At 45.3% G+C, this 19,269-nt stretch overlaps 1 protein-coding gene across 1 annotated transcript; it reads left to right on the top strand.

Moving 5' to 3' along the window:
• Window positions 1–691: 691 nt before the first annotated feature.
• On the top strand, window positions 692–18,109 carry LOC129334984 (asparagine--tRNA ligase, cytoplasmic-like). Its single transcript, XM_054987395.1, has 15 exons — window positions 692–874; window positions 3,328–3,410; window positions 4,129–4,194; window positions 4,296–4,388; window positions 5,522–5,611; window positions 8,433–8,511; window positions 9,417–9,487; window positions 10,030–10,116; window positions 11,354–11,575; window positions 12,230–12,429; window positions 13,077–13,212; window positions 15,118–15,231; window positions 15,867–15,998; window positions 17,017–17,148; window positions 17,867–18,109. Exons 1-15 carry the CDS (start codon window positions 832–834, stop codon window positions 17,996–17,998), a joined length of 1,680 nt encoding a protein of 559 aa, XP_054843370.1. The 5' UTR covers window positions 692–831; the 3' UTR covers window positions 17,999–18,109.
• The last annotated feature ends 1,160 nt before the right edge of the window (window positions 18,110–19,269 follow it).

The following is a 19,269-nucleotide window of genomic DNA, read 5'->3' as shown; positions in this document are numbered from 1 at the left end:
TGGAATTCCCCCGTCGTGGGTTCTGCGAACAGACCCAAAACCAAATACGACCCGAAGCCGATGCAATAGGGCGCGCAATTTTTAAAATTATTTTTGGTGGTTAAAAATGCTTGCAGGAATTGAGGATGAAGCCCTTCCGCAGAGCACCTCCAAAGCGTCCTCTCCGGCACAAAACAAAACTTGAAAAGCAGCCGCTGCAATCCGATGCAGTTACTTCAGCCGAAGCCCACGGATTCCAAAGGACGTAGAAGGGAGTAACGCTGCGGGAAACGTGTCTCTCTGCACAGGCAGAGTGCTTTTTAAAAATAAATAAAACTAGCCCATGTCACAGGGCTGAAACTAAAACCAACGTCGGCTTCGTATGCAATAAATGCTCTGCGTCCCTGGCGATGCTTTCTTCTTCCCAGCTGCAAGGCCACACGCAGACAGGTCAAATTCGCCCCCCACCTGCCTTTTTAAAAATGCATTTTAAATTTTGCAAAGCGCCACGTGTGCTCATGCAATTTATATAGCTAAGCATAAAAGTACTTAGCCCGTGCCAAGAATGTACTTTTTGCTTCCTGTGTGTCGGATTTCTCTTAAATGCAAGAATGGCCAATAGCAAACCAAGGGGTTGGGCGCCTCCTCCTTCCCAGGCGAGAGGCGTGTCGGGGGTGGGATCAAGCCGGCTCGGCGCAGCACCGAGGCTGGCTCGCTTTGCGGCAGGGCAGGGAGGCGTGCGCCTGATGCAATCCGGCTGTCATAGGGCGTAAATTCTCGGGGAATCGCTAGGAAGCGAAAGGGGGCCCCGAAGGGAAGTGCCCTGCTCTTGCTGCCGGCTTGGGAGCAGCCATGTCTGCGGTGATAATCGAGAAAACGGACGGGCTGGCCTTGGGTGAGCTTGCAATGGCGGAGGAAGGGTTGTCCGTGCTGCCCTCCTTGGGCATATGGGGCTGGGAGCCCTGGAGGGCATATGTGGGGAGGGGGTGTTTTCTGCTCTGTGCTGCGCTGGGGCGGGCTTGGTGGTGTCTGGGCAATGGAGCGATGGGTTTGCAAAGGGCATCTGCAATTGGATTGTTGCAATGGATGGATGAAAGAGGGTCTTCCCAGCCACAAAGATGCCCCCTTTAAGAACAGAAATCTTCATGTGCTGTGGACATTGGCACATGAAGCCCTGCCCGCATTCCATTTCGGCTTAAATCAACCTGAGCATAACTAGCAGCTGTTCAAATTAGGAACTGGGGGAGTCGGATCCCCCCCCTTTTTGTTCCCCTGAAAACCTCTGGTTGAAAAAATGCGCTGAGCATTGTCAGTCAGGGTGTGGGAGAGTGACTCAGGCAACCGTTTTCACTGCCTTTCGCTTCTGTGTTCAGTTCAAGGAATGGATGGGAAAGATTTTTAATTGGTAAGGCTTTTCTGGGAGTAATGAAAGCAAAAGCAGTGGGGTGCTATCGACTGGAATGGTAATGAGCTGGAAAAGGGAAGGGACTCTCCAAGGTTGCGTTTAGGGTGCTTTTCATAGCAGACTGGCTAAAGGGCTGTGGCTGCATTTCCAGGTAGGAAATGGTGGTTTTCCTTTTCACACTCATAACAGAATGAGGGGGTGGGAACTATTCTCTCTGCTACTGAGCCAGTTTCTTTTTACATTAATTTTTTTATGTTACAGTCTGCCTTTGTAATTGAGACTCAATGCGGATTACACAGTGTTAGTCAACAGGATGGGACACCCAACAAACTATTTATTTATTTACATCATTTATTGTCTGCCTTTCTCAATGAGACTTAAGGTAGATTACCCAGTGTGAGTCAATACAATCAATATCACAAAATTTCAATATACATGTAATGGGTATACATACAGATTCCATGATTGCTATATTAAACAACATAGGAACTACTCCATAGGATCATACTTGAAGTCCCTCCTTATCCTTTTACTGATGAATCTCTCAAGACCACCTTGGAAATCTAAAACCAAGTAAAAATCGGGAATTAAACTGAAACAAAGCCTAAATGTCAACATGGTATATTAAACAATGCAGAAATTATACAATATGATAATACACTGGAGAGACATTGTAGTGTAGTGGCTAGACTGACAGACTAGGATGTTGGTGATCCAGGTTCAATTCCGTGCTCTGCCACTGAATCTCAGTGGGTGACCTTGGATGAGTCACTTCTCTCTCAGCCTAGCCTACCTCACAGGGTGGTCATTCTGAGGATCAAATGGAGGAGAGGATAAGGATATAAGCTGCTTTTGATCCCCATTGTGGAGAATGGAGGGGTATAAATGAAGTAAAAGAGTTGTGTATTAATTGTAGCTCTGTACCTCTGTTCCCAAAGACAAAGCTTTTTTGCTGGTGCCGTGTTGTGCAGTGAATGTGCAAAAAAACCCTTCTTGCTGATCTTGTTTCTAGTATGCGTGACCTCATGTGTCACTGGGTTTTTTGGCTCAGTGGTTCTCTGTAATGAAGCATCTTCTAAGATGATAGTTTCAGGTAGGTCGCTGTGTAGGTCTGCTGTAGAACAGCAGAATTTGAATTCAGTGGCACCTTAAGACCAACAAGATATCTGAAGAAGGGAGCTCTGACTCTCGAAAGCCCACACTCTTAAAATCTGGTTGGTCTCTCAGGTGCTACTGGACAGAAATCTTGATGTTCTAAAGGACGTGGTCCTTTTTAATAGAAGCAGAAATAGTCCGGGAAGAGCCCTGCTTCCAGACTTACTGCAAAGAGCCAAGTTGTGGCTTTTGTGGCGTAATGGCTGTCGGTTGGGGCACAACAATTAGCCATTGGAATGGTAAATGAAACACCTTGGTTTGTCCTCCTACACAACTCTCAGATTCTCCTAGCCGTTTTCTGTTTCTGTGAACCCTGCCAATTTGGGTTAGGGGTCTCTACTCCTAGGGATCCAGCCATCAACACACGGACAGGATCACTCTCCATCTACATGCCTAATAGTCTGGGAGCTCAAAGCATGGCTTGCGGTCCAAAGAGTGGTTAGTACTGGTTTCTCCAGGGCTTTTTTTCTGGGAAAAGAGGTGGTGGTACTCAGTGGGTTGCCCTTGGAGAAAATGGTCACATGGCTGTTGGCCCCGCCCCCTGATCTCCAGACAGAAGGGTGTTGAGATTGCCCTCCGCGCCGCCAAGCGGCACGGAGGGCAATCTCAACTCCCCTCTGTCTGGAGATCAGGGGCGAGGCCAACAGCCATGTGACCATTTTCAAGAGCTTCTGGAACTCCATTCCACCGTGTTCCTGCTGAAAAAAAGCCCTGGGTTTCTCTAACTTGAGCTCTGTGTGTGTTTACGAAACAACCAACAAGATGAAAGTCTCTGTGTGCTATTACAGGAGAAATGTACGTCTCAGATCGAGAAGGATGTGACTTCGAAGGCAATGGAACGAAGGAGAAGCCTTTCAAAACAGCTTTGAAGGTACCATTTTCACGTCCAGATAACTGACAACAAAACAGCATCTTATCCCTGGGTTGGGCTGCGATACATTTCAGACCTTAATTGTATTTGAGGACAAGCTCACACAGCCAATGAAAGCGGCAATAATAATCGTAACTGCTTCTTCTAGACAGATCAGTGCCCACTTAGAGCAGTGAACAAAGTCAGTGTTGTTATTATCCCCACAATCCTCCTGGGGAGCCAGGGCTGAGAGGAGTGGCTTATGCAAAGGCCACTTACAGAGCTCATGGCAGTCATGGGATTCAAACCAACAGCCTGCTGATTTGCAGCCCAACCACTTAACCACTGTGCTACAGCAGCTCTGTCTTGGTGCCTGGGAGTTTGTACTCCCATTGAAAAATGTAATGTGCAAACTTGGTGTCCCCTTGGTTGATGGTATCTTATAATTTCTGTGTTCATGGCCATTGGAAAAATGAGCTCCATAACAGTATACAGGAACTGACCCAGTGTTCAGGAGTGCCCAGTTCAGAGGTTACACTTATATACTTGGGTGTGTGCCTGCAAGCTAATGGCAGCCTCTTGTCATAGATGAGCAGGATGCTATGTGAATCCAGCCTTTAGATAATAATTAGGAAAATTTTGTATAAGAGGTTAACGGGGAAATCTGTGACCTGTAAGCATCAATTATCTTTAAAAAACAAAACTCATTTTTATCTTTTTCCCTTTCCCTCTTCTAAAGGCTTTGCTGGCAGTAGGAAAGGAGCCATTTCCTACAATCTATGTGGACTCCAACAAAGAAAATGAGGTGGCGTAAATTTGAATTCTTCTCTTTTATGCATTGTCAAGATTTGCTTTTCACCAGCGAGCAGAAAACCATCATTGCTGTTTTTGTCTCCTTCTGCTTAGAGATGGGATGTTATTTCCAAGACTCAGTTCAAGAACGCCAGGAAACAGTGGCAGAGAGAACTCATGAAAACCGAAGCTCGAGAAAAGAAAGAGGTGGGTTCGGGAAACCGAGTTGATTAGTCTCAGAATTGCTATTAGTATTACCTTTCTCGTGCCCTACCTTGAAGGCAGGTTGGAATGAATTTTTCTGATTCCTTCCTTCAACGTCCTAAGAGACAGAGAGATCAACTTGCCCCCAAACTGCTTCAAACATGTACCCCTCTTTATTTGGCAACTGTGGCCGCAAAATGATCCCTTGCATGCGTGAAAAAGGCCTGGGTCAAATGTAGGGCTGGTGAGGCAAAAGTGGTCATTGCTGGAACTTTGCCCTTGCTCTGTGTCTGGTTGCAGTCTGGTCACTCCATATACAAAGTTTTTCATGCGTAACGCTGCACTTTAAATCCCTACGTTTGTGCTATATCATGACACAGACCTCCTCAGTGCAATCAACGTTGGTGTTGAGCTGCAGATCTTCCATGCATGATGTGCGAACCGAGCCCATGTCCAAACCCTTTGTTGTATCTGTTGCTGTACTTTGGATGCCGTCAGATGTCATGTTTAGCCAGTGCTAAGTGTGTGAACTTGGGCTGTTGTAGTGGGGCTTCTGTATGTTTCTGTTCCCTCCCTCCTTGCGTGGAATGTCATTTAAGTAATCCCAGGTAGAAATGAACTCTGGCTACCCATGGCACACAGAAACACATGGCACTGCCTCCTACTGAGCCAGACCTATTGATCTGTCAAGATCAGTACTCTCTCCCAGTTTGGTGCAGTAGTTAAGAGCAGCAGGACTCTAATCTGGAGATCTGGGTTTGATTCCCTACTCCTCTTCTGCTCGAAGCCAGCTTGGTGATGTTGGGTCAGTCACAGCTCTCTCAGCCCCACCTACCTCACAGGATGATTGTTGGGATAAAATAAGCCCCCCTTGCCTCTCTGATATTCCAATAGATCTCTGCAGGGATAAGGATTAGACACTTTATTTTAGACCAAGATTCTCAAAAAGTTTCTGGACCTTTTTGTCCAGATTGTGCTAGTCTTTTCAGATTCATTGGACATAAACTCCCTTAACTGCAGTCGGCTTCCCATTGAATGTAATGCCATTGTTCTTTAATGAGTTTAATTCAACTTGACTTGAATTATATATAACAGAATAAATTACTAGTTGTATAATTTTTAAAAAAAAAATACAGGCAGAAGATGCATTGCGGCGTGAAAAGAACTTGGAGGAAGCTAAGAAAATAATCATTGAGAATGACCCCGGTCTTCCAGAGCCCAAATGTGTGAGTAAAGCTCTAAAGCTTGCAAAGAAATCAGGAAACTTCAGGCATGCATTTGTCTTACAGTTGACATCCCTGAAAGAGCAGCGGGGTACCCCGAAAGGTGAATGCCCACCCTAAAGGTTAATACGAGTTGAGCTGAGTTTTCAGTCTTTAGAAAAGTGCGACTATTTCTAGATGGCCACTGAAGTTCCAAGCATAACACTTGCATAAGCCTCTGGAATCATGCTGAGAAAGGCAGAGTGGACTCTCCGGCCATAAACATGCGTTGAAAGGGTGGTGGAAAATCTATCCTGATTATGTCACAGGACGGTTAAAGGGCAACTGACAACGCAGTCCCATTCAGAGTTACTCCGTTCTGTAAACGCATTAAGATCAGTGGATTTGAATGGAGTAACTGCATAGGATTACACTGTTAGCTGTGAGTGTGTGTCTTTTGACAAGCTGCCCAGTCTAGCTTGCTGGAATGGATGAAATCAGTTTGCCTGCCTGTCCTTTGTTCCACCTCATGTCAATGGACTGGTGGATTTTCACTCCTGCCACCAACTCTTGAGTGTGGATTCCGTGTCCTGGCAAGAAAAAGTTTTGTGCATTTTAGCAGGGGTGTGCAGACCAGCAGGTCAAGCCAGAATTTATTTTACAACATTAGAAAATTCAGGATACATTTTTTTTTACAGAACAGTACAAATTCTATGTATTGTCAAAGGCTTTCATAGCCGGAGAACGATGGTTGTTGTGGATTTTCTGGGCTGTATAGCCATGGTCTTGGCATTGTAGTTCCTGATGTTTCGCCAGCAGCTGTGACTGGCATCTTCAGAGGTGTAGCACCAAAAGACAGAGATCTCTGTGTCACAGTGTCACAAAAGACACTGAGAGATCTCTGTCTTTTGGTGCTACACCTCTGAAGATGCCAGTCACAGATGCTGGCGAAACGTCAGGAACTACAATGCCAAGACCACGGCTATATAGCCCGGAAAATCCACAACAACCATAGTATAAATTCTATATTTTTATTTTATTTATTTCTGTAAAAGTTTATATCCTCCCTTCCCACTGTCAATGACAGTTCAAGATGGCTTTAGAAAACCTGTATTCACTGGCCTAATGAAAAGCAAGCCTAAACAACTGAAAAACAATTCATCTATGTACAGCCCTTCCTCAACCACAAGGTTGACCAGAGATTACCCTCCATTAAAAGCCCTCTTTTTAAAAAAACTGTAGAACTAGGCCAGTGTAAATACCTTTCTGACTTCCTCACAAGGTAGTTCCAGCTGGAAAAGAGTGATCCAATAGATCTATGTGAGGAAATAATCAGGAGGGTGCTCTGTGAGGATCTAAACTGGCTTCCAGGTTCATAGTTGGGTATACTGGATTTGTGGATAATAACTGCAGTTACGTATATTTGAATTTGTTTTGCTTATGTCCAATAAAGCATGATATATGTATGATTAAAGAATTTCTCTCTGTGGTGTTTTTTCAGCCTGAAAGATGATATGTATAACACTTGGAAGACAAATAGATTTGTAGTGAAATCAAGAGGTTTTTCTAAAGGAAGAAGCAGGGGGGCCCGCAAGGACTGCCTGGGGGGGCGGGTGGATTTCATTTTCCTCTGTATTGCTCTTGCCCTCTGTTTATTCTGTTTCCATCCCTAGGGGTGTCTCCCCATTTCCTGCTTCATTCTCTCCTTTCCACCCATCCACCAACCTACCTTTATCTGTCCCCATCTTCAACTTCCGCTCCTCCCCTCCCCTTGATAGCCTTTCCTTGGGAAAAGTCTGGCCTGGTTGCACAGTGGGGGCTGCAACTTACAGGCACAACATCCCAGTTGTGTGGATGTTGAGTCTCCAGGGGTCATCACCAGGTCTGACTGCAGCTAGTCTTCTTCCATCAGGAGACGTGACAAGGGAGGGCAATGGGACCTTTCCCAGGCCTCCAAATTACAGAAACCAAGGTTTGATCAGCAATATGGCTGTGGTTGCCTACCAACCTTCAAAATGGCCACTGAGAGCTCAGTAAGCATTCTTTTCTTAAAGCTACAGGCAATGTTCTATTCTTTTGAGGAGCTTTAATCTCCTGATTTTTAAAAAAAATCTCAGATTTTTCTACAAACCTGGGACTTCCTTCAGGTTTGTAGAGAAATCTTCCCATCTGTCCCTAACTCCATTTTGCGAATCTGTTAATCCATACTCTGTAGACACGTTCAGAATTAAATATACCATCCGATACGCGTGTGCTTCGCTGTTTTTGCATGTATCTCTTGGCTTGTACTGTGTTGTCTTCTGCCTTTGTAACTCACTTTCTGCATTATGGTATGTCACGCCTTCGACAGGTTTTTGTTTGGATTGTTTTCCAATTCTGTAATTTGAAACCTATAGCATTGTTTATTGAATATCTTGTACTGTGTGGATGCATTGTTTTCTTCTATATTCTGTAAGCCACCTTGAGTCATGGTGAGAAAGGCAGGCTGTAACTGAAGTAAATGAAATAAGTTTTAAGCGAGATGCATCTTTGTAAGTTTATTGAAGTCAATGGGCTTAGAAGGGTATAACTCACTTTAGCATAGTACTGTTAGATTGAATCCAAAGTGTTCTTGACATCTGATAGTGTGGGCTCTAATTCTTGACAGCTTATGCTTCAAGAAATCTGTTCATCTTTAAGATGCTACAAGATTCTTTATTTTGTTTGGTTGTAAAAGACTAACACAACCACTGGAATGTAAGATACACCTTGTGTATTCTAGATATTGTGTTTAAAATATCCCTCCCTATATGTTTATACGGTGAATTGATTTTGAAACAATAGTGTTTTGTTTGTTTTTAAACAGGTAAAAATCCGTGCTCTGGAGGCCCACAGAGGAGAGAGAGTAAAAATCTTCGGCTGGGTCCACAGACTGCGTAGACAAGGTGAGCAGAAAGTTAAAAAGAACCAAATCTGTATAGGAAGTGGAAAAACATTTTACCCTTGGAGGAGTTTAGGAAATGTAAAGTACAGTTGAGCAAGCCTCCTTCCCCGCTACCATCTTTGCAAACTCTTCAAGGATCTGTGGGGTGGGTGGTCTGGGAAAAGCCAACCAAAGCCTAGGAGCTGCCATTTTGAGTTGTATTGCCTTTGTATGCTCCAAAATGGGTCACGTATGGAGACTTTTTAAAAATGGTCTCACATCGTAGAATGGACCTGTTTGCCTGCTTGTTCCCCTTTTTGCTCCAATGTGATTTCCCTTTTTCCATTTTTTCCTCATACAACTCCTTGTAACATAGGTCAGAGAGAGAGACAGAGAGAGTGACTGGCCTAAAAATCACCCAATGATCTTTGTGGCAGGGGAGGGATTCGAACCTGTATCTTCTCAAGCCTAGTCTGACATACCAAAAACTACTCCATGCTGTCTCTCATAGCGGTTTAAAATGATTTCACTGTCATGGTTCTCCACGGCTTGGTAGTTACAGTTCTCTGAGGAAACGAGGGATAATTTTGAATAGCAGGTGTTCACCTCACTGCGGAGAATGTCTCAATAATTTGTGCCCCTTACTCCTTCCTCCTGAGCATGTTGCCCGCCCTCTGCAATGGTTGTTTTATCACACAACTTCACTTGCAGGTCCCCTGCCTCCATTGTCTCTGTTTTTTGTATAGCTTTCCAGGAAAGTTGGCTGCTTGAGCCGGGAGCCTCTGTCTGTGAGAGACAGAAGGCCAATAGGCCGCTTAAGCCTCTGCTTTTCATTCGAGTAGACACTGAAGGAGAGGAGGGGAAGGAAGTTGCTGAACAAAAGGAATATCGAGTGTTATCGCTCTCTCTCCTTCTCTTTCTGGCTAGGAAAAAATCTCATGTTTATCGTGTTAAGAGATGGCACAGGCTTTCTTCAGTGCGTCTTGATGGATGAACTGGTAAGTGAGTTTTGCTATCCCCTTGTGAAGTTCCAGGTACACAGCATCCTTTGGCCTTTGACAGCAGCACTGGAGCTACCTGATGATGATGATGTATTTATTCTTATATTTCTAATCGGCTCTCCCCACAAACTGGCTCAGAGCAGAATACAACGTATATAAAATACGTAAACCTACTACTTTAAAAACAGATAAAAACAGCAATAAGTATATAAAACAATTTCTAAAAGACAGTAAGACAGGGCTCCAGTCATCCTTACCCTTAAAGTCTCTGCCTTGGGGAACCAAAGGCACAAATCTGGCAAGGTATGTGGCCGGGCTCATACAGAACTGGGGGTGGGGAGCTGAGCCATAAGAGAAGATTGCAGGAAAAGTTGAGCAACAAGGAAAGTATTTAAATGCCTGTCTGTGCACCTCTGGGGACGATAAGGAGGAGTGTCAACTCTTTGAGAAGAAGTAAGAGTTTGCATCCCGCCTTCCTTCAGTCCAAAGGAAAACCTTAGACCACCTGGGTTGAATGATCTTCTCTCTGTCCCTCGTAGTGCCAGTGCTACAATGGGGTCCTTCTCTCCACCGAGAGCACCGTTGCCGTCTATGGAACGCTCAACCTGGTCCCTGAAGGCAAGCAGGTAAGGGGAGGTTTGGCTCGCATGGGAATTGGAGGGTTTTTCTTGCTCTGGGCTGTCACTTATTTAACATTTGGCTCGGAAAACATATTTCCAACTCAAGGCAGAATATCTGCATGCTTCCAAATAGGACCACACAGAGAGAAGGCTAGAAAGGTATGTAGCATCCCTATAGGTCATCTGATTTCTCTGGATGCCCCATTTTTCTTCCCACCACTCCCCTAATCGCTTAGTTCAATGATTACCAGGTTGGTTTTTACTCCCCAAGAGGAATGTTTTTTCAAAGATTAACATGGTTCTGAGGGCATTTTCTCCCCCTTCTACTTTTATCATTGCAAAATATGAATTTGATTCATAACTTGCATTAATTAGTCGGTATGCTTTCCCACTAAAATAATTGTGTCTATTCTTCAGGGAATGTGTGCTGGTGGAAACCAGCAGGGGGAGCTCTTGGAGTACACAATGCAGGAATATTAGCGTGAAAAATACCCAGGCCTACGGAGGAGTAGTAAGCCTGCACTGAGTAATACGCTGTGATATTAGACGTAGTATCAATGGTATAATAGAGTATTTTCATGGGACTGCCCCGCTTTACCCCGCTCTACCAGTGTCTTCTGTTCGCAGGTGAAGCATTTTTGGGTATGGTTTGGTGTTCCCTTGATGACCTCTCCTACCATCCTTATTTTAATCACTATTATTTTATTTTTTGTTTGAATTGATTTTATGAGGTGTTATTGATATTCTGCTTTTAATTGTTAGCTGCCTTGGTGGGCACATAGGCACATGAAACTGCCTTGTACTGAATCGGACCATTTGTCCATCGAAGTCAGTATGGCCTGCTCAGACGGGCAGCGGCTCTTCAGGGTCTCAGGCAGGGGTCTTTCACGTCACCTACTTACCACCCGATCTCTCTTAATTGGAGAAGCTGGGGACTGAACCAGGGACCTTCTGCTTGCCACACAGATGCTCTACCACTGAGCATGACTGCTTTGCAACAGGTGGCCCTGTTTGGGTAGAAACACAGAATATTGTTGTAAATAAATACGGCTCTTGGATAGGAAGTGTGGGGGAAAACCTTTCTCTGCCAGAGATTCCAAAAAGTTGCTTCCTGCCTGAGCAGACAACACTCAGCTGGTTCCTGGAGCCCCGAGCCCAGAATTCAGCAGTTTCATGGCTCTGACCGAGCCTGTCCTTGGGGGGGTTCTTGGGTCCGTGTTCTCATCCCGCTCAAACCCCACAGGCTCCCGGAGGCCACGAGCTGTCCTGCGACTATTGGGAGCTCATCGGCCTGGCTCCGGCCGGTGGAGTCGATAACTTGGTCAACGAAGAGTCGGAGGTGGACGTGCAGTTGAACAACCGCCACATGATGATTCGAGGGGATACCCTGACCAAAATCTTGAAGGTGCGCTCCACGGTGGTCCAGTGCTTCCGGGACCACTTCTTCGACCGGGGCTATTATGAAGTAAGTACATGTGTCTGTACGGACCTGAAAGGGGCACTTCTGCACCCTGGAGGTTGTTCATCTTCTACTCCTTAAAGAAATAAATTTGCTGTCTCTTAGAAAACCATCTTGAAATGTTGTGGAGAGATTGGCGTACCCTGTGCTAAGACAGACCTGCTCTCCATCCATAATTGCTGTCCTAATCAGAAATGACCAGTATGGCTGGAACCAATTCAGTGGCATCTTCTGCTCAATTGGTTTCTACATAGATGTGCTGAAATCTCGTGGAAAGGTTGGAGGGGGGCATTTATTCTGCTGTGCATTAAACCTTTTTGTCTGTGCCTCCAAATAACCTTTAACTTTGGGGATTCCTTCATGCATTTCATATATTAACTGTAAAGAAGTATTTCCAAATTCTGAACTTATAAAGTAATCTTTTAAATTCACAAGAGCAAGACCTGAACATATAAAACATTCTTTTGCAGCCATGAGTGCTAGAAATATCATCAAAGATTGGGATTTTCATTAGAGGTTGTCATCGGCTTCTGTATTATATGTATTACTATTTTATTATTATTGTGTTATTATATTATTGTATGAAAACACCTGATCCATTAGCCCCACAGAGGGGGACATCTGTGATAACTGCCTTCTATGATAACTTTTCTTTTCTAGATCACCCCACCAACATTAGTCCAAACACAGGTCGAAGGAGGCTCAACTCTTTTCAAACTGGACTATTTTGGGGAAGAGGCATATCTGACGCAGTCATCCCAGCTGTACCTGGAGACCTGCATCCCGGCCTTGGGGGACACGTTTTGCGTCGCTCAGTCATACCGAGCTGAGCAGTCTCGGACACGCCGGCATCTGGCTGAGTAAGAGCACTCTGGGGGAGAGAATAGGTCTTGTGTGGTACTGTGCAAGCAAGCAAAAAATAGGAGAGACTGTATTTTTACTTCCTGGCTTTTCACTGGCTTGGAAGGCTTTGAGAACTAGTGCCTGCTAGACATTGTGTTGGATCCAACCAGTTTGTGAAAAAGGGAGAAAAATGGCTCTGTTGGGAATTACGGGACCTGGTGGGACATAAGACACGTGGGAGCAAGTTGTCATAAGGACTGAATAGGACTGAGCAAGAAAACTGTCTGGATTTATTTATTTTATTTTTACTTTGTTTATATTCTGCCTTTCTCCCTAGTGGGACCCAAGAGTGGCTTACGTTGTTTCCCCCTCCTCCATTTTGTGCTCACAATAATTTTGTGAGGTAAATTAGGCTGAGAGTTTGTGCTGGCCCAGGGTCAGCCAGCAAGCCTCAGTGGCAGAGTGGGGATTCGAACCCGGGCCTTCCAGATGATAGTCTGACATTCTACACTATTTGTTCCAGTGGTCCAATACAAAATAATATGGTCTAGTGTCTTCTGAGGATTTTTCTGCAAAGCTGTCTCATAGCTGGGCAGGAGAGGTTTGGCAGAACACAACTAGTTTCCATTCTACTTGATTCAGAAGGCTCCATTTTCTCCTGCAGATACACACACATTGAAGCTGAGTGTCCTTTCATGACCTACGAAGACCTCTTGAACCGTTTGGAGGACCTTGTGTGCGACGTGGTGGACCGAGTCCTGAAATCGCCTGTGTCAGCCTTGGTGTACGAACTCCACCCAGTAAGTGGCAGGGAGAGTAAAAACAGAGTTCTTGTTTCCTTCAATGGCTTTGCCTGCCTTGGAGTCTTAGGCTGTAGCTTCTATTCCCAGTGTGGCAATACAGCTTTGCTGAGCCAGTGTCTTCAGGGGAAACTCCCCATGCAAACCTCAGCCCCTCTTCCACAGAACCCCAGCACCTTGCAAGGGATTATGGGGGATGTTTGAGGTCTTTGTGAGGCACTTGGTTTATGCAGGCCGTTGGCCAGGCTTCTTTTGATGCTACTTTGCTCCATTCCAAAAAGGTAGTTTGAAGAGACCCTCTTTTCTTCTTGTTTTATTATGATTTAAAAGACTTGAAGAGTGGCTGCCCTTTTCTCACACAGTCCTTCTTCCATGTTTCTCCAGCCCCACTTTCCTAGCTGATGCTGGACGTTGCCTCAGACAAATCAGTGGTGGGGAACCAACCTGGCCTTGCCCCATTTCTCCTCAGAACCAAACAGCGTCTCCAGGCACGGAGAACAAGAGTGTCCTAATGCTAGCATCCATATGGACCCCACCCACAAGCTCTGTACTGCCTTCTGCCATCCTTCTGTTCAAAATCTGGCTTCTGATGGTGGGGAAGAGTTTCAGGAACGTCTTGCTGTCCAAACACCCCTGGAGCTGGATTCAAGAGGGGCGCTCTTCTGTGCCGCACATGCCATCTCTGGTGTTTTGGCCACATTTTCTTTCCAATTCAATTACTTAGATTTATATCCTCTTCCCTGGAACTCCAGGCAGGATATTTAAGGCCCAGACCAGCTGCATGTAGCCTGTGCCTTTAAATAACACACTGGACCCAACTTTTATAATTTTTAGCTAGGCTGTCATTCATTTCTAGGGACAGGGGGGGCTAAGGGCTTACACTTGGGTTAATCTTTGGGCAAGAACCGAGCCTCAGGATGTAGAAGATCGCATCCACAGTCAGTGTTAGTGATTTCAAAACATACCTAAGCCTACACTCTGCTACGTTAGCTTCCTAGGTGACCTTGGGCCAGTTATGAACACTCAACCTAACCTACCTTTCAGGGGTGTTGTGAGGATAAATAAGGAAAGGAGAATTATGTAATCCACTTTGGTTCCCCATTGGGTAGAAAGTCAGGGTATAAATGAAGGAAAATAAATACATACATTTATTTTTCACATTGGGACCAGTTTTTCCCTGTTGCTGCTGCTGATAAAGTGCAGTGCAGTGGCAACGGGATTTCCGCCAGGTGGTTTTTCCTGCATTTTCCCTACCACTGGCAGCTGCCATCCTACCCCACCCCCGGTCACTGGAGCTTTTTCTTTGTGTATCTGTGTGTGTGTTTAAATCGGCAGTTGAATATTGTTACAGCCTTATAAGGTTACAGCAATCTGTGTGTCAGATTCCCTGAATTCGCAGCTTTCATTTCTTGAAATAAGGTAAGTTTAGCCCCTTTTGTTGAAGAGATACATCTTTCCCCTTATATCTCCACAACAAAAGGGGCTGCAGATTTTTTTTTTTTTAAATGAAAGCTGGGAATTCAGAGCACCTGACACAGATGGTTATAACAATACTCAATTGCCAATTTTATAAACTCCACCTCTCACCGCTGGCTGGGAATGGGGATAGCTGCTGTGGGGGAAAGGGCAGAGAAAATGGTTGCCATGTGGGTGATACCAGGAACGTCCAAATTTTCCTGCCCATGTAGTAGCAATCCAGTCTTTGCTGTGATCTTTCCCAAACCTTTGCTGCAAAAGTTGGAGGACAAGTTGTGGGAAACTTGAGAGCTGCGAGGGTGCACCATGATGCTGTGGAGAAGTGGGGTGGGGAGGACCCCTGTTCCCAAATATCATCAGATCTAGGGCAAATAGCCCATGTGGAGAAGGTCTCAGCCTTATCGCCCAGCCACATCTCTCTTAATGCAGGAATTTGAGCCCCCCAAGCGACCCTTCAGGCGAATGAACTACGCAGACGCCGTTGTGTGGCTCAAGGAACACGATGTGAAGAAGGAGGACGGCACCTATTACGAATTTGGAGAAGTAAGGGGTTGTTGGTAGTGGCTGGGCAGGTCAGCAGTGATGTCTGAGTGGCACCTGGGTCTCTGCAGCCCGAATGAATGTAGCTCAGCTGAATGCGTGAAGTGGGGGCAAGGCATCGGAGCCACACTGGTGGGAGGGAAGGTTTAAACACCACCACCACCCCGCCCACTATATCCATGAATGCCCCTGGAGCAGTGGCTGTTTTGTTACTTTCATAACAGAAAGAATAGACATTTCCTAAAATACTGGGATCAGTTGTGTGCTCACCTCTGATGTATACATATCTGGTCTCCGGGTCTTGTCGGAAAGCAAACAGCCTTCGTTGCTCCTTCGCTGCAGTGCTATTGCCATGACACAGTCAACAAGGTTGCCTGCCCCCTACTTGAGGGTATTTTGGGTTCAGGGAGCCTTTGACAGTTTGGGACTGCAATTGGAAGTAAGGCCATCCCTTAACTGGGTGTCCATACACCACAGAGCATGCGCCCACATTGCTATCTTTGCAGAGGAGCTGAGCTTGATGGAGTTCGAGAATCACACTGCTTTAAGAAGGGGCTCAGAGGAGGCAGAAACGACGTTTGATGGGTCAGGGCTGTTTCAGCAGATGAGCTAATCATAAGCCTTGTTCTCAATTGCAGGATATCCCAGAGGCTCCAGAGAGACGCATGACAGATACCATTAACGAGCCGATCCTGTTGTGTCGATTTCCGGCTGAGATTAAGTCCTTCTACATGCAGCGCTGCCCGGAGGATTCCCGTCTTACCGAATCGGTCAGTTGGTATTCCTTATGAGTGCTGCAATCAAAATACAAAAAGCTCTTAAGGAATTTTAACAACCCCCCCTCCCGCCGCCCCATAATAGACTTTCTAGGTACATTACATAAATGGCATGAAAGCAGAGGGTGGGAAGTGGTTAGATATGCTTCGTTGACCAGCAGTCTGTAAACCAGGCAAACAGCTGGACTTATAAGTTCAGAACATTCCACATCTCTAAGCAAGCCATGTTTTGAGATGGGCGAGGGGCTTCAGATGACCTGGTGTGTTCTCTTTTTACACACCCAACACTTGATTAATCCTCCCTTGATGGGCGAGGGCCCAGCCACACATCCTGCAGAATGAGATGATGGGTAGACAGAGCAGGTTCAAACAGCGAGCGCTTGAATTGGAATGCTCACCTATGTGCAGAACTCCACACATGTAGCAGTGGTGGCCCACTGGGGAGAGGATTGCTCCAATATTTTCAGTGGTCAGTTTGATGTAGAAGAATGAAGATGTGCTGCCCCCCACTTCAGTATACATAGTAAGTAATGAAACAGTCCTGATTTCAGGCTACAAGCGGCTCCACTGAAAAGCAAAGTGTGTTCTTTAGGCCGCTACTCTGTGGTTGATACAGTCCGCACAAATGTTCCTGGCCTTGTGCTCATGTAATGTGTGGAGGACGGACACAGCCAGCAGTAACTTCGTGATGGAAGAGACACTTTTTATCTGGCAGTTGTACACGCTGCTGTGCTTAGTCATGGCAGCCCATTTAACACCTTGCATTTCTCCATCTAGCAAGCTGATTGGTGTACTCAGATGGAGGCTTCATAACACTGAAGCGGCCACTCTAGAACCTTTGTTGCCATTCGTGGCAAAAGCTTTAAGCCCCATGTATTGCGCGGGGCCAGAAACCTCCAGCTGATGCTTCAGATCTGTATGAGGTCACAAACAGGCTTTTATGAAATGGACCACCTTAGACTGAATTGATTCTCACTGAGTTTATGACTATATTCCCTCGTGCCTCCCTCAGGTTGACGTCTTGATGCCCAACGTTGGTGAGATTGTCGGGGGCTCGATGCGTATTTGGGACAGCGAGGAGCTGCTGGCTGGGTACAAGAGGGAGGACATCGATCCTACGCCGTATTACTGGTATACGGACCAGGTGCGTAGTATTGTGTGTCAGTAGCTTTGTGTTACTGCTCTTGGAGGAACACAATATGGCTGGAACGCAAGATGAAGATTAAGACAAGAAACAGGCCAACTAATATTTAGAAATGCTTTCTAAATCTAATTTGGGTATGGCAAATAATGGATGGTTTTGCATGCTTGGCAGCTAACCGGAGAGCATGAGGTTGGACAGGGGTGAAAATTTTGATTGTCGATCATAGTGACTACTAGCTTGGAGTAACTGGATGAGTTACGTCCACCAGAGGCCATCTCGTTGAATGGAAAAACAAAGCTGCCATGCGATTATCCCTCCCGCCCTAGTATCATTCAAAAAATACTACGGATGCTCAGACTGCTGTTGAATTCCAGCACAGAGAACTAGGATATAATAGCGTCCATCAGTCAGTCAACTGGCTAACAAATTAAAGACCTCTGGCGACCCTGAGAACTTCCTTAATAGAGGGTATCCGTTGCATCTCTGCATGCTTCACTCTTTTGGCCTTGCCTCCTGCCCGCTGACTTCTCTGAGTCACTCTGCCATGTTTCTGTATTAGATGTGAGTGAAGTTGTGCAGTCATGTGCAAGCTGCATCTCGGTCTTGGTCTTGCTTCCGTGTCTGCTCTGGGTGCGCTTTCTTGGGATCAGGCCACAAAATACCTGGAGCCCTCGGCACTTCCAGTTCTCTTCATGTTTCTCTCTGTTTGGCTTCACAGCGCAAATTTGGCACCTGCCCTCATGGAGGCTACGGTTTGGGCTTGGAAAGGTTCCTGACCTGGATTCTGAACCGGCATCATATTCGGGATGTGTGTCTCTACCCACGCTTTGTCCAGCGCTGCAAACCCTAATCAGAGTCTTCAGGATAAACTGTAGCCTAGCAAAACCCTGTCCATAAAAAACTTCGCGAATGCATTTCATCATCCTACTGTCTACATTCAAATAAGAACCAAATAATCATCTCCTTTTCTCAGAAGAAATTCATTACAATTGGTGTTAAATTAAGGTCCAGTGTGTCTCAGAATCTCCACCTTTTCCTGGCCAATCTCTCTTCCTCATCCCCTTGATATCCGATCTTATTTCTTGCCCTAGATTGATTTCTAGTTTAAACAAGTGATGCTTAAACTTTCCTTTTCTTATTATGAGTAAATCCTACTCTACATGAAAGAATCAGGCTATTTCATTACTTTCTAAAGGAGCTGTATTTTGGAACTTTTGGGTTGGGGGAATGCCTATAAACAGTGGAAGACGTGACAGAAGTCAAATTTATTGAAAGTGCAAGGTTATGTGAACTGTTAAGACAGAATTGAGGTTACTAGTAAAGAGCAGTTCAGCCAGGAAGGAATAACCTTGGGTTTAATCTTAACCTCCTCTCTCAAAATAAGTCAGTGGTATATGTTCGTAAAAGAGAAGAGGTTGTGCTACATATTTAACTCTACCTCAAACAAACTCTCATATGTATTAGAAAAACGTGGCTCAGAAACAACTATAGTTGCTCTTAATTGCCATATTCTGCTGTTACACCCAGGACACAATCTTTAAAGTGTGAGATGTGTCCCTGAGGTGAGGGTGCAACATATATTTGTGGCATTCTTTAAAATCTACCATGTGACCGCACATCACGTGAAAGGGTGTACCTGCTTCAGAAAAATGGTGAAATCGAGGCATAAGCAGTGGAGGTGAAACTACAATACACCATACAGGCAGCTTTCCAGTTTTAGTATCTACATTTTGGGCTTTTTTATTAACAGATCTCTTTGCTTCCCAGAGGAGGAGGAGGATTCCTATGCAGTCTTCTTCAAAACAGCAGGATTGGAGTTCAGTGGCTTCTCCTTTTGACACAACACAAATGAGATGAAATCAGTGCTGCAAATGAAGGAAGTGTTACAAGCTCTGATTTTCAACATCTTTCGGGAGATTATCAGCCTGCCCAAAAGGTGCCGCCATTTTCTTGCACAAAGCTGTGGTAGTGCTGCATGACTCCTGCTTCTGAGAGCTAAACTACACAAGACAAATTACACGAGGATGCTGAAGTGAAGGGAGATGCAACGTTAGCCGGGAAGTGTAGTTTGAATTTCACCTCTCTCTACAGAGTCGGCTAGATTGGTCCTCAGAAGGTTTG

Source organism: Eublepharis macularius, chromosome 8 (assembly GCF_028583425.1).
Source record: "Eublepharis macularius isolate TG4126 chromosome 8, MPM_Emac_v1.0, whole genome shotgun sequence".
NCBI lineage: Eukaryota > Metazoa > Chordata > Lepidosauria > Squamata > Eublepharidae > Eublepharis > Eublepharis macularius.
Note: the sequence above shows the minus strand (reverse complement) of the source record. Positions and strands in the feature narration are given on the sequence as shown.